At 45.8% G+C, this 12,494-nt stretch overlaps 1 protein-coding gene across 4 annotated transcripts in view; it reads right to left on the bottom strand.

The window, feature by feature from the left end:
* The window catches only part of ADGRD1 (adhesion G protein-coupled receptor D1), a 174,818-nt gene that overhangs the window by 144,168 nt on the left and 18,156 nt on the right, over positions 1–12,494 (bottom strand). For 3 of the 4 annotated variants that reach the window (XR_014069127.1, XM_081543089.1, XM_081543090.1), the window contains one exon: positions 2,396–2,575. Coding sequence is in view for 2 of the 4 variants with exons in the window: in XM_081543089.1 (XP_081399215.1) it covers positions 2,396–2,575 (180 nt within the window). In the remaining 2 variants the exon portion in view is untranslated. Of the gene's footprint in view, positions 1–2,194; positions 2,281–2,395; positions 2,576–12,494 lie in introns of those variants that run through there. The other variant, XM_081543092.1, reaches the window with a different exon arrangement.

Here is a 12,494-nt window from a genome sequence, read left to right as displayed (position 1 = left end):
GAATATTCCCAGTTTTTTTTTTACTTCAGTTGCTCTTAACTCTGCATGTCTGTATCGAAGTTCACTTTTCTGCCTCCTAACTCTGCAGAAGCTACAATTCACATTTTTCCTTTGACTCTATGCTAAATACATCCCTTATCTGATGTTTATCCTTGCAACACCCTTCCCCTTGTAGTTACATATCATAAAGAAGGCCACAGAGCCACCCAACTGCCTGACTCAATGACTGGGTTACTGAAGCCAGTTTATGACACTCTTTGAAACAATGCAAGAGGAAGAAGTCAAGATCCTATCACCTTTGTTCCTCATCACTGACTCCTGACTGTGAGCCCTTGCCTTATATAAACCCCTAGACTCCTCATGGAGGGGGAGGCACAATTCTTGAGGTATAAGCCTACTGTGTTACCCTCTCTCCTGGCTGAGAGTTAAAGCCACTTTTCTATTTCTTTCAAACTCTGCTTTCATATTGTTTTTTTTATTCAGCTTTGGTGGGTAGAGAAGTCCAAGATTTTGGCCAGCAACATCCCTGCTCGCCACAACTAGAGAAAAGCCCACACGCAGCAACAAAGACCCAGCACAGACAAAAGTAAATAGATATATAAAATGTTTTTAAATAATAAAAATAAAAATGTTTCTCTTCATTTCATAATTTTTAGAAAAGTATCATTGTCCTTGAACGTGCAAATACCTTGAAGGGACAAATAAGAGCACAATGTCAGGCAGAAATATTTACCATTCTCCCCATTTCTCTGGGTAGATGAACAATCAGCGTTCAACAGATTTGACCTTAAAACATACTCAAGAACCCTTCTAGGTACCTGACACTGTGTCAGCCCCAATGGGGCAGGGAGATCAGACTGTTACATAAGAGACTGATAGCAGTTAGAACACGATAAGAGCCGTGAACAAGGTGCAGGACATGCACATCAGTAAGGAGAGCGGAGGCAGAGACGATTTCTGGCCCTGAGGATCAGAGAGGGCAGACATGCAAAGTTCTCACAAAGTCTGCACGCACTGAATTTGCCCCTTTCCCAGAAGTACAAGCCTGACCCCAGCTTATAGTACCAGCAGAATCAGGCAAATGCATTCGGTATTTCCTGGGCACCGGTCTCTTCTAGGTTCCTTGCGTGTTAACTCACTTCACTCTCACAGTCGCCCTTTGACCTAATACTGTCACTGTGCTGACGATACACATGAGGACGCTGAGACACAGGGTGGGTGAGTAAGGCACTTGGGTCCACACAGCTGGCAGAGAGGGTACAGAGCGAGACCTGACCCAGGCTGCTTGGCTCCATGTTTAAAAAAAAAAAAATGGGAACACACAGCCTTCCTTGAAGTGGTCCAGAAAATGAATTTTCCTTAACTAGGTCAGGAACATCACTTGCTCCCAGAGGAGATCATTCTAGACTCTCCACCTGAGTCTAGACTCTTCCACTGAAGTCTCTACTCTTCCACCTGAGAGATTCCCTTCTTAGTCTCCAGTCTGGACTGGATGCCCCCTCCATGCTACCTTAAGATGCTCTGAGTCCCTGGTCACCTCTTCCCATCTTAGTTCACAGACCTCCAGCCTCCCCCAGGTGCCTGCCCCACACCTCTGCCCTCCTGCCCCATCAGCTAGGATCACACTGTGCCCCAGAGAAAACAGGAATCTGTGGAACAGAACCATGTGGCCTCCCAACACCACCTAGGTTCTCAGGCACATCTGCACACACCCAGCTCCCCCCAACCCCCTGCTTCCCCTGTCCTGGAGTATCCTGCCTGGTGCCCTCCCCTCTCCTCCAGCATCCTTTCTCTCCCTCAATCATCAGCCCCTCTTTTCCAAAGGCTTTGTCACATCCAAGTCGAAACATTTGCAAGTTTGCACCACTAAAAAGAAGGAGGAGGGCCAGAGAAGGAGGAAAGGAAAGGAGTATTAGAGGAGGAGGAGAAGGCAAAAGGAAGATGCAGGAGAAAGAGGGGGAAGACAGGCAAAGGAGAAAAAACAAGCACTGGGCCGAGAGCTCTGCACCGCAATATTCCAGCCTGTGAGCGAAGTATCGTTAATATCTTCACTCCACGGAAACTGAGGCTCCCGTGCAGTAAGTAACATGACGCAGTAACACTGTCCGCAGTCAGAGGGAATCCAAGCGCCTGGCTGCAGAATCCTGGCCCTTAACTAACCAGGCAGACATCTAAGCAAAGGATGCTATCTCACCATATCCAGTAAGTCTTCCCAAGCAGCTCCTTGGATTAGGAAGGGGCTCACGTGCCCTGAGGACAGCAGGCCCCGGAGCTCTACATCCCTTGGGTTCATCCGCTTCCGATCAGGAGGTGGAGGGGGTGGGGCAGTGGGCCTCCTCCCGCCTCCCCTTACCCCCACCTCCCGGAGCATCTCTCAGGCCAGTGGCGCCCTTACCTGGGGGGCTGAAGCTGGCCTCCCACGTCACGGATTTGTTATGCGTGTATAGCTCCACGGAGCCCTTGCCGCCGCTGGAGCAGACTTTGAACCCGTTGGAGATGACCTGTCCTCCGTAGGCAGAAGGGATTGATGTAGACTGTTCTCCTTGTGTCTTCCAGAAAAAAGAGAAGGAGACCCCTGAGGACAGGAAAGACGTGTGGTTATTATTAATGAAAAGTGAATGGGACTTAGCTTCACAGAAGCAGGTCTCCCTGCTTTTTGATTTTCATTCAAAAGGTAATTTTTTTCTCATTCTAGAGACAATGTATGTTCAATCCAGAAAATACAGACAACAATAACAGGTAATATTTATTAAGAGCTCACTGAGTACCAGACACTTCTAAGGGTTTTAAACGAATGCTCTCCTCTTAAATATGGAGAAGGAAATGGCAACTCACTCCAGTATTCTTGCCTGGAAAATCCCATAGATGGAGGAGCCTGGTGGGCTACAGCCCACGGGTTTGCAAAGAGTCAGACATGACTAAACACTGAGCATATACCTCTTAAAAATTTATTACAAAAATGAGGTTATCACCCCCATTATGCAGATGAAGAAACTGAGGCTGGTTTGCCCAAGGTCCCTAAACTAGAGACTGACTCTGATTAGATTCAAAAAATCTGATGCGCAGACGTCATCTATTAAGGTGGATCCTTCCAAAACCTCTTCCATAAACATTTTACAAAGAAAGGAACCAATTCATACATACTGGTTTATAAGCCATATTTTTTAAACGTGTGGTATCATAGACTCCTTCCAATGTTCATAAATATGCCTTGACGTCATCTTTGTTTTTAACTGCACAACATGACATTCTAAACAGTTACTGCAGGGAATTCCCTGGAGACCTAGTGCTTAGGGCTCTGCTCTCACTGAGGAGGGCACAGGTTCAATCACTGATTGGAGAACTAAGAGCCTGCAAACTGCTTGGTGCACCTAATAAGTAAAGCAACAAATAAGTAAGCAAGAACTATAAATTTTTTATATATTTATTTTATTTTTAGTTGCACTGGGTCTTCACTGCTGAGCAAGGGCTTTCTCTAGTTGCAGCAAGTGAGGGCTACTCTTCGTTGTGGTGTGCAGGCTTCTCATTTCAGTGGCTTCTCTTATCGCAGAGCACCAGCTCTAAGCTCGCAGGCTTCAGTAGTTGCAGCACACAGGCTTAGTTGCCCCGCGGCATGTGGAATCTTCCCAGACCAGGGATCGAACTCATGTCCCCTGCATTGACAGGAGGATTCTCATCCACTGTACCACCTGGGAAGTCCTGTAGATTTTTTTTAAACAGCAACCTTCCTATGACTAAGTCTTAACGTTTTCTCCAACTTTTGATTTCCCAAACCGAACTGGAAACTAAACCTCTCTGCATATCTCAGATTATATGCCTTTACAATAGATTCCCAGTAGAGCATTTTTAGTCAAAGAGGAAGCCCGCTTTGAAAGGTTATGAAACCTATAATTGTTCATTTCCAACAAAATAAGGCCCATGGAAGCCCTGGCAGCCAAGACAGCCAAGTCTAGCTCTTAATGGTGAAGACCTGACCCAGGATCACCTTGCAGACAAGGGAGGAGGGAGGAGAAGGGGAGGGAGGCAGGCTCCCCAGGGAGGGCCGACAAAGGCCGGACCAGCTAGAGGCTCCTGTCATTGCCCTTTGGAGCCCAATCGCCCCCACTCTGCTTCTCCCACTCCAGTAACATTCACCCTTTCTTTGCACGTGAGTAAACTGTGTGAGCGTGAGAGAGAGCGAATGCATGCAACCTGCCGGGCACAGTTTGTAATAGCTGGAAATAAATCAGGCAGCTTCGGCCCCCTCAACCTAGTCCAGGCTTCAGAGATACTGAGAGAGAAAGTACTCGGAGTTGATCAAAACAGGCCCAAGATCCGACCTCCCTGGTGGTTCAGTGGCTAAAAATCTGCCTGCCGATGCAGGGGACACAGGTTCGATCCCTGGTCGAGGAAGAAGATACCACATACCATGGAGCAACTAAGCTCACACCACAAGTACTAAAGCCCATGCACCCTAGAGCCTGAGCTCCACAACAAGAGAAGCCACCTCAATGAGAAGCCCACACACCGCAACTAGAGAGTAGCCCCCACTTTGCTGCAACTAGAGAAAGCCCACGTGCAGCAACAAAGACCCAGCACAGCCAAAAATAAATAAATAAATAAGTTTAAAAAGCTAATAAAGTAATATGTACAGCATAATACCATTGTGTCTAAAAAATTCATAAAACAGTATCATATTTTTTTAAAAAAAGATGAAACTTGAAATAATGGATGAGGCTCAGAGAGACTGCAGAGCAGAGTTTCACGTCTCCAGGAGTATGCCTTCAGGGTTATTGAGGAAAGAAAAAAGTCCTCAAAAGTGCCCTGGGACATGGGTCACCACAACTAAATGACAGGACTTTGGCAGGTTGTCCAGAGAGCGGCTGGGCTGCCCCAGACACGATTTCTCTTTGCCTTTGCAAAGGCAACAGGTGGAGGGGAGTCCCAGGCCCAAGGTTCCCCAGGTCTTCTGTCTGCCGTCCACTGCAGGGGCAGAGTCTGAAAACAAAACCCCACGCCTCCTTGCTTTGCATCTCCGCTCAGAAGCAACCAATTTCACAGGGACACTAACAGCACATTGTGAAACTTCTGTTATGAGACGATGTCCCAGTGGGATACACAAAAGTCCACTTTTTCCCAAACACTTTGCTGCATTGAAAAATTCCTTTCGCTCAATCCTGTCTTGGCGTAATGTCTTTCTGTTCAGGAAGAAAAATTCAACATAAAACATTCAATTTGGCCTTAGCTAAGGGAAGATCGAAGCAGATGATGGTTCCTATAAGCCAAGCTTTTCATTTTGGTTCATTCGGCCAACAAAGTAATCATTTCTCTCTGAGGAACAGCTTGTATTTAAATATCAATTTACGTCTTTATTGAGTCTTTCTTTAAAGATTCACAATGAGTCCTCTAATATTAGTACTTTCAGGAACTTTGCTTCTTGCACTTGGAATTGTCAATACAAAGAAGAAAAAGTCTAAAGGAAAAAGAAGTGCAGTATTGACAAATTGATTCAACACTTTTCTTCTTCTTATGAGCATTAAATCTTCATCCATCCCAAAAGTAAAGAGAAGCAAGTTCTTTCTTGATAAGACAAAAAAAAAATTCCAGCTGTCCCAAGAAAAGATGGATACATTTGAGTGCATAAACATTATAAAACTCTGCAAGCCAAAAAACTTAAAGCCATGACAAAGTCAAAAGACAAATGACAACCCAGGAAAAAAATATTTGTAAAACATTTAACAAGCAAGAAATAAATGTCCTTACTATATAAAGAACATTTTAAAAAGAAAAGTAAGTTCTACTGTTTAAGAACTTACTTTGTGCAAGATAAAATGTCCCAAGAATTTTACATGAGTTAACTCTTTTAATCCTCCCAACAACCCTGTGAAGTAGGGGTTAGTATGGTCCCCATTTTACAAGTGAGAAAACTGAAGCCCAGAGAGGTAAAGTAACTTGTCTAAGTCAGCAATGGAACCAGGCAGTCTGGTCTGGAATCTGTGCCTGTCGTCTCTCTATCCTCTCTTGGAGATGACGTTCTTTGGGAGAGGGCTCACTTACTGAATTAGACAACAAAGATTCTCGGGAATTCCACAGAGGAGAAAAATGCCTACAGATGTGGAAGGCTTGCTGTGCATTATCATCTCTGTGTCTGTGGTGAGTGGGGCAGAAGCAGCAGGTAGGAATGGGTAGGGAATCTCTCCAGGTAGAGGACCAGACACACAGACTCGGCACCATGTCCTGCGTGTTCGTAACTCAAGGTGGACCAGAGCAGTGGCCAGCGGGGAGGGCAAGGAGACCCACAGGTGATGTAGCAGCCTGGACATCCATCCTTCCTCACCCAGCACAACATTCTTGGAGAGAATCACCCCCCCACCCCTGTGTCCTCTAGGTCAAGTGGGACTGATTACACAGCCCCAGGCTCACGCGGGCTGGAGCAATCAGAATCACAGTGACTGGTTCAGGGATGGTCAGGCATCAGCTGATAAAAGGGACTCCTGGAGGCTCTGAGTCGACACTGCTGTCACACCTGGAAAGCCCTCCTGAGAAGAGAGCCAAAGTGATGGAGACACGAGCTTCCAAGGACGTCATCTAAGCACCTGGACCCAGTTCCTCGCAGACTGAATCTCCTGAAGAAGACACACCATCTCCCAGCCCATCTGCTTTCATGCCATGTGACCTTCCCATTCTCCACCAAGACTTAGGCCAGTTTCTCCACCTGCCCTCTGGCTGATCTGACCAAGAGAAAACGACAGAAGTGGCCCTGGCCAGGTTCCAGGGACAGCCATTAATTGTCCGGAAGCTTCAGCTTTCGGCTTCTTGGAGCACGGAACAAGTCCAGGCTCTGGTGGTAGAAAAAGAAACCACATCGAGGAGCCGGAGGTGCCAGAGATGTGAGTGAAGAAAGTGGCCTTGAGAAGCCAGCTCAGGGGCACCTTCCGAGGACCCAGTCCTGGCTGCCACGGCTATAGCCATGAGAGAGCCCTGCCAAGCCCCAGAACTGTGAGAGGTGATGCTAAATTGTGTTTCACTTGTTAAGTTTGGGAGTGCTTGTTATGCAGCAGTCGATAACCAGAACACAGTCTTACTTGGAGCCTCTCAATAAATCCCCTGAGCCTAGCTGAATTGAATTCCCATTGCTTACAAACTTTCAGTTGACTATGACTGTCCACAGAGGATGAGTCCCCTTCCTGACCCTGAAGTCCACCAGAGGCCACCACAAGGATGTGCACATGGCTTCCTCCCTCCTTCCTGACCACCACTTCGGGTGACAAATTCAGGGGGAGGGTGCTGGGGAAGCTGCTGCAAGGTGAGCAGAGGGAGCAAAGTGAGTGTTAGTCACTCAGTCATGTCCAGCTGTTTGCAACCACATGGACTGTAGCCCACCAGGCTTCTCTGTCCATGGGGATTCTCCAGGCAAGAATACTGGAGTGGGTAGCCATGCCCTTCTCCAGGGGATCTTCCTGACCCAGGGATTGAACCTGGGTCTCCCACATTGCAGGCAGATTCTTTACTATCTGAGCCACCAGGGAAGAGGGAGCAAGGAGATGCTCTATTCTTTTCTGTTTCCAAGAGGACTTGGTTCAAGACGGAGGTGGCCCTCAGCCTGTGTGAGACACACGTCCACCTACAATGTGATGCCATGAAATGAGCTCACCCACACCTGTCAACTATGACAGCCCCCTGAAAGCAGGTTTCCATGAGAACCACCCAGAGCCTGCAGAGCAGGCTCAAGAACGTTCTGGGGTGGGGAGTTGAGGGCATCAAAACCAAGGCCTTCCCAACAGGCCCAAGAAAAGATGCTCAACATTGCTGATTATCAGAGAAATGCAGATCAAAACTACAATGAGGCACCATCTCACACCAGTCAGAATGGCCACCACTAAAAAGTCTACAAATAACAAATGTTGGAGAGGGTGTGAGAAAAGGGAACCCTCCTCCACTGTTGGTGGGAATGTAAACTGGTACAGCCACTATGGAGAACAGTATGGAGGTTCCTCAAAACACTAAAAATCGAGTTGGCATGGGATCCAGCAATTCTACTCCTGGGTCTATATCTGGACAAGTCTGTAATTGAAAAGGATACATGCATCCCCCATGTTCATTGCAGCACTATTCCCAATAGACAGGACATAGAAACGACCTAAAAGTCTGTCAACAGATGAATGGGTAAAGAAGACAGCCCCTCCCCCGTCTTTAAACCATCTCCACATCTCTGACTCTGCCCCTCTGCCCTCTCTCTTTATAAGGGCTCCTGTGATGTCTCCGGCCCCACAAAGACAATCAGGACAGTCCCCATCTCAAGTTCCTCAACTTAACCACTCAACTTCATCAAAATGGGTAAAGAGTACATAGGATCACTGTGTATTATTTTTTACAACTGCCTGTTCATCTACAATTATCTCAAAATAAAAAGGATCTCATAAAAGAAAATAAAAGAGATTTTGCTCAGTCGGGAAGGCCTTTAATCTGATCTGGCTGGCTCAACGTCCAATTTTATTACAGCGTATCTCAGGCATGGGAGTTGGATGTTCTCCCAGTTTTTGGTCAAGAGAGTCTCCAGAACTGGGGCCTTGGTTTCTTTATTTGTAGAAAGAATAGAAGCCATCAAGGGAATCTACCAACTGTAGGATTCTAAGCGAGTTTTCCATGTGGTGTGGCCACTGTGCAGGAGGAGAGGAAGGCATAGGGTTCTGATAACAGAGCATCTCTATGGAGTGGCCGCCTGCTGAGTGCTTCTACAAGAGCACAGGCTGGGAGACAGTGATGGGGAGGTTTGGGTTTTCTGGCTAAGCCGGGAAAAGACCCAGACACCTCGTGGCAATCAACCAGCAAGCTTCTGCCGTCAAATCAGATTCCTAACTCTGATTTTTCTTAAGACTCTAAAGTGTAATCTGTACCTCCCCATTTCAGCAGAGTACAAGTCGATATGATGATTTCTTCCTACATCTTTCTAAGAGTTGATAGTTTCAGTCACCCTGGTCTTGGACAGATTCTCCAAGAGAATTTCAGCATATCGGCATGCCTTTATATGGGCTTCCCGGGTGGCTCAGACGGTAAAGAATCTGCCTGCAATGCAGGAGACCTGGGTTTGATCCCTGGGTTGGAAAGAGCCTCTGGAGAAGGGCATGGCAATCCACTCCAGTATTCTTGTCTGGAGAATTCCATGGGCAGAAGAGCCTGGTGGGCTACAGTTCATGGAGTCGCAAAGAATCAGATACAGTTGAGCAACTAACACTTTCACTTTCGTGCCTTTATACAACAGGAATCACAGTATGAGACGCTAATCCCTTCTCAGTCATCTTTCAGTTCTCATTATGATGAGAATCAAGTCCATTTGTATGTAAGTAACAATTGCTAATCCCTGTTTTAACAAAGAAATGCCACATCCCGAATTCAGAGTCTGTGGTGGGCAACAGTACCCATACCCAGGTACCCACGTGGAATTCAACAACACAGGAATCTTCTACTTAAGAAAATGATGATTGGGTTTCAGTTCTTGGGGATGATAAGTTTCCTTTTCAATTGAATCTAGCAAGTGAGTGAAAGTCGCTCAGTCGTGTCCGACCCTTTGTGACCCCGTGGACTATACAGTCCATGGAATTCTCCATGAACCCATGCTAGAATACTAGAGTGGGTAGCCATTCCTTTCCCCAGGGGATCTTCCAACCCAGGGATCAAACCCAGGTCTCCCACATGGCAGTCAGATTCTTTACCAGCTGAGCCACCAGGAAAGCCCAAATTTTATAGTTCAGGTGCTACATGTATATGGTAAAAAAAAAAAAAAAAAAAAAAAACAACTCATAAAAGCAATTTAGAAGTGAGAAAAATTTAAGAATCTTAAAAACTGTCTTAAAAACATTCTAGCTTGACTGGAAATTTAGATAATTGCATCATTCAACCTCAACCAATTAAAGTAAATAACCCACCCTTGGACTTCCTTGACATAAATACATCCTGCCTTGCTGCCTTCATAGTCTATATTATATAAGCTGAATTAAGGGGATGACATGCCATTTTTTTTTTGTCCACTTTAGGACTGTAAGGATAGAATTATGTCTGGCTTTGTAAATTTTCTCTGTAAAACTTTCAAGTGATCTATTCTCACCTGTTCTCAACAGTGCAGAGATCTAGGTGCTAAAAAAACACAGAGAATGGCTCCTAAGACTTTCTTATTCATCCTGAAAATGACACAACAATTGAGGAGCAAAGTGTGAGGCTATATACACACGGTTAAGTGAATGCAAGAGACCTTACTCTTAAAGTAGAAATGTTACAAGGTATCAACTCTATGGCCCAAAATTCATTGTCTTTCCTAAAAATATCTTGATTCTCACTTGACATAGAGAAGCGGTGAAGATGCTGAAGCTTCCACACTATATCTTTTGTTTTTTTTCCCCTCAGCTCCATGATTACAAGGAAGTAATAACGAAAATAGGGTAGGAGAAATGATATAACAAAGAGCAAAATTTGGAGAGAAAACGAGCTAAATGGCATAGTGGTGGAGAAGCTGGTTAACAGAAGAGACACTGGGTGAAAAATGAGGAATTGCATCTTCAGTCATAGTTGAGTTTGCAATGGTAGGAGAAGTGATCAATGAAATGCAGAGAAAAAGATGATCGAGATCCAGAGGGATAGTGTTTCTCTGACTTTAATATACACGACAGAGGCCATAAACTCAAAAGCTTGCCTTTCCAGGGGCACTGACTCCATAAGAGAGCCGGCATGTTTCCTGTAGGCAGCTCAGGCCGTATTTTTCAACCCGCAAACACACTCTTTGTCAGATCAAGCCCTGCATATGCAATGCTACTCATGCCTCTGCTTCCTGCCTCCCCAGAAGGCTCTCTAATTTCTTCTAGAAATATCTGGTGCTGTAGGACTCTCTTTCACTCTCACCATTTCTCTCCTCAGTATTATTTTAAGAAAGCCACAGGTGAGTGGCCACTTCCCTTCAGTCTCATCAAGCAGGGTGCTGAGAGTCCAAAGTGAAAGTGAAAGTTGCTCAGTCGTGTCTGACTCTTTGCGACCCCGTGGACTATACAGTCCATGGAATTCTCCAGGCCAGAATACTGGAGTGGGTAGCCATTCCCTTCCCTAGGAGATCTTCCCAACCCAGGGATTGAACCCAGGTCTCCCGCATTAGAGGCGGATTCTTTACCAGCTGAGCCACTAGGGAAACCCAAGAATACTGGAGTGGGTAGCCTATCCCTTCTGCAGGGGATCTCTTTCTGACCCAGGAATCATGAACCAAGGTCTCCTGCATTGCAGGCAGACTCTTCACCAGCTGAGCTACCAGAGAGCTGATAGTCCAAGGGACTCAGGAAACCTGGAGACCATTGGACAGTCACCTTAGCTCTAATCAGCTGATGCCAGGTGGGCAGGTGACACTGTAGGATTTTCTGATTTTTTAAGAGAAGACAGAAGTAGAGATTTTTTAATGAAATTTTATCTTTCAGGGGAGTTGAGTATTAATTTAAAAAAAACATTTAAAGCACTGTGAGAGAGGCTCTGTTTCTGCAAACAGTTAGGCAGTCTTTTTGAACCCACCCATGCTGCCGAAAGCTTCCCAGGTGGTGCTAGTGGTAAAGAACTTGCCTGCCAATGCAGGAGATGTTAAGAGATTCAGGTTCCACCCCTGGGTTGGAAAGATTCCCTGAAGGAGGGCATGACAACCCACTCCTGTATTCTTGCCTGGAGAATCCCACGGACAGAAGAACCTAGCAGGCTGCAGTCCATAGAGTTGCAAACGGTTGGACATGACTGAAACAACTTAGCATGCACACACATTCTGCCAAAAAACAATTTAGAAAACTTGTTAAAATAGAAAATTTGTGAGAACCGACATAATGCCAGCAAACAAAACACATTTGTGGGCTAGAGTCAGCCTTGAGCAATTCTGAGATTTGGTCCATGAAAATCACCCAGAGGGCCTGGGTTAAAATTCACATCTCCAGGCCCTGTCCACAGAGATTTGGATTCAGTGGGTCCTGGGCTGGAGACTGAGAAGTTCCATTTTTAGCAGTCTCTGCAATGGACTCTTCTGCTGATGCTCTGGAAACAATACGTCAAGAAACTCGGCACTAAATCACCCTGTGGCTCCAGGCTATCTTGTGCCTTCTCTGGACCTCAGTCTCCCCACTTGTGAAATGGACATGGTGAATGAATACTTCTCTCTGAAGCTCCATCAGGCTTTCAAACATCCCTAAAACCCCCAATCATCTAAGGAAGACAGAAGTTGGATCTGTGCCCAACTGTCAGGCCCTTCTGGAAATTTTTGTCCTGAAACACCATTCACAATATTTCACCATTTTGTTGATGGCATTGAAGTTAGTGACCTAATGCAAAGTTGAAGTTAGTAACCTAATGCAAAGGGTCTAAAAAGTCCTGTCGATGCTGAGAAGAGAATGTGGATGCTGAGATTTTCCAGCTGCTGCTATGGAGCTGTAGCAGGTTTCTTGGTGTTTATAAGCAGAGGAAGCTCTAATGTACAAGAGGGAAAAAAGAAGGGTACATTTCCA

The sequence above is a fragment of the Giraffa tippelskirchi genome, chromosome 11, assembly GCF_054371585.1.
Source record: "Giraffa tippelskirchi isolate mGirTip1 chromosome 11, T2T-mGirTip1v1.2.pri, whole genome shotgun sequence".
Classification (NCBI taxonomy): domain Eukaryota; kingdom Metazoa; phylum Chordata; class Mammalia; order Artiodactyla; family Giraffidae; genus Giraffa; species Giraffa tippelskirchi.
This window is presented reverse-complemented; position numbering and strand designations above follow the sequence as displayed.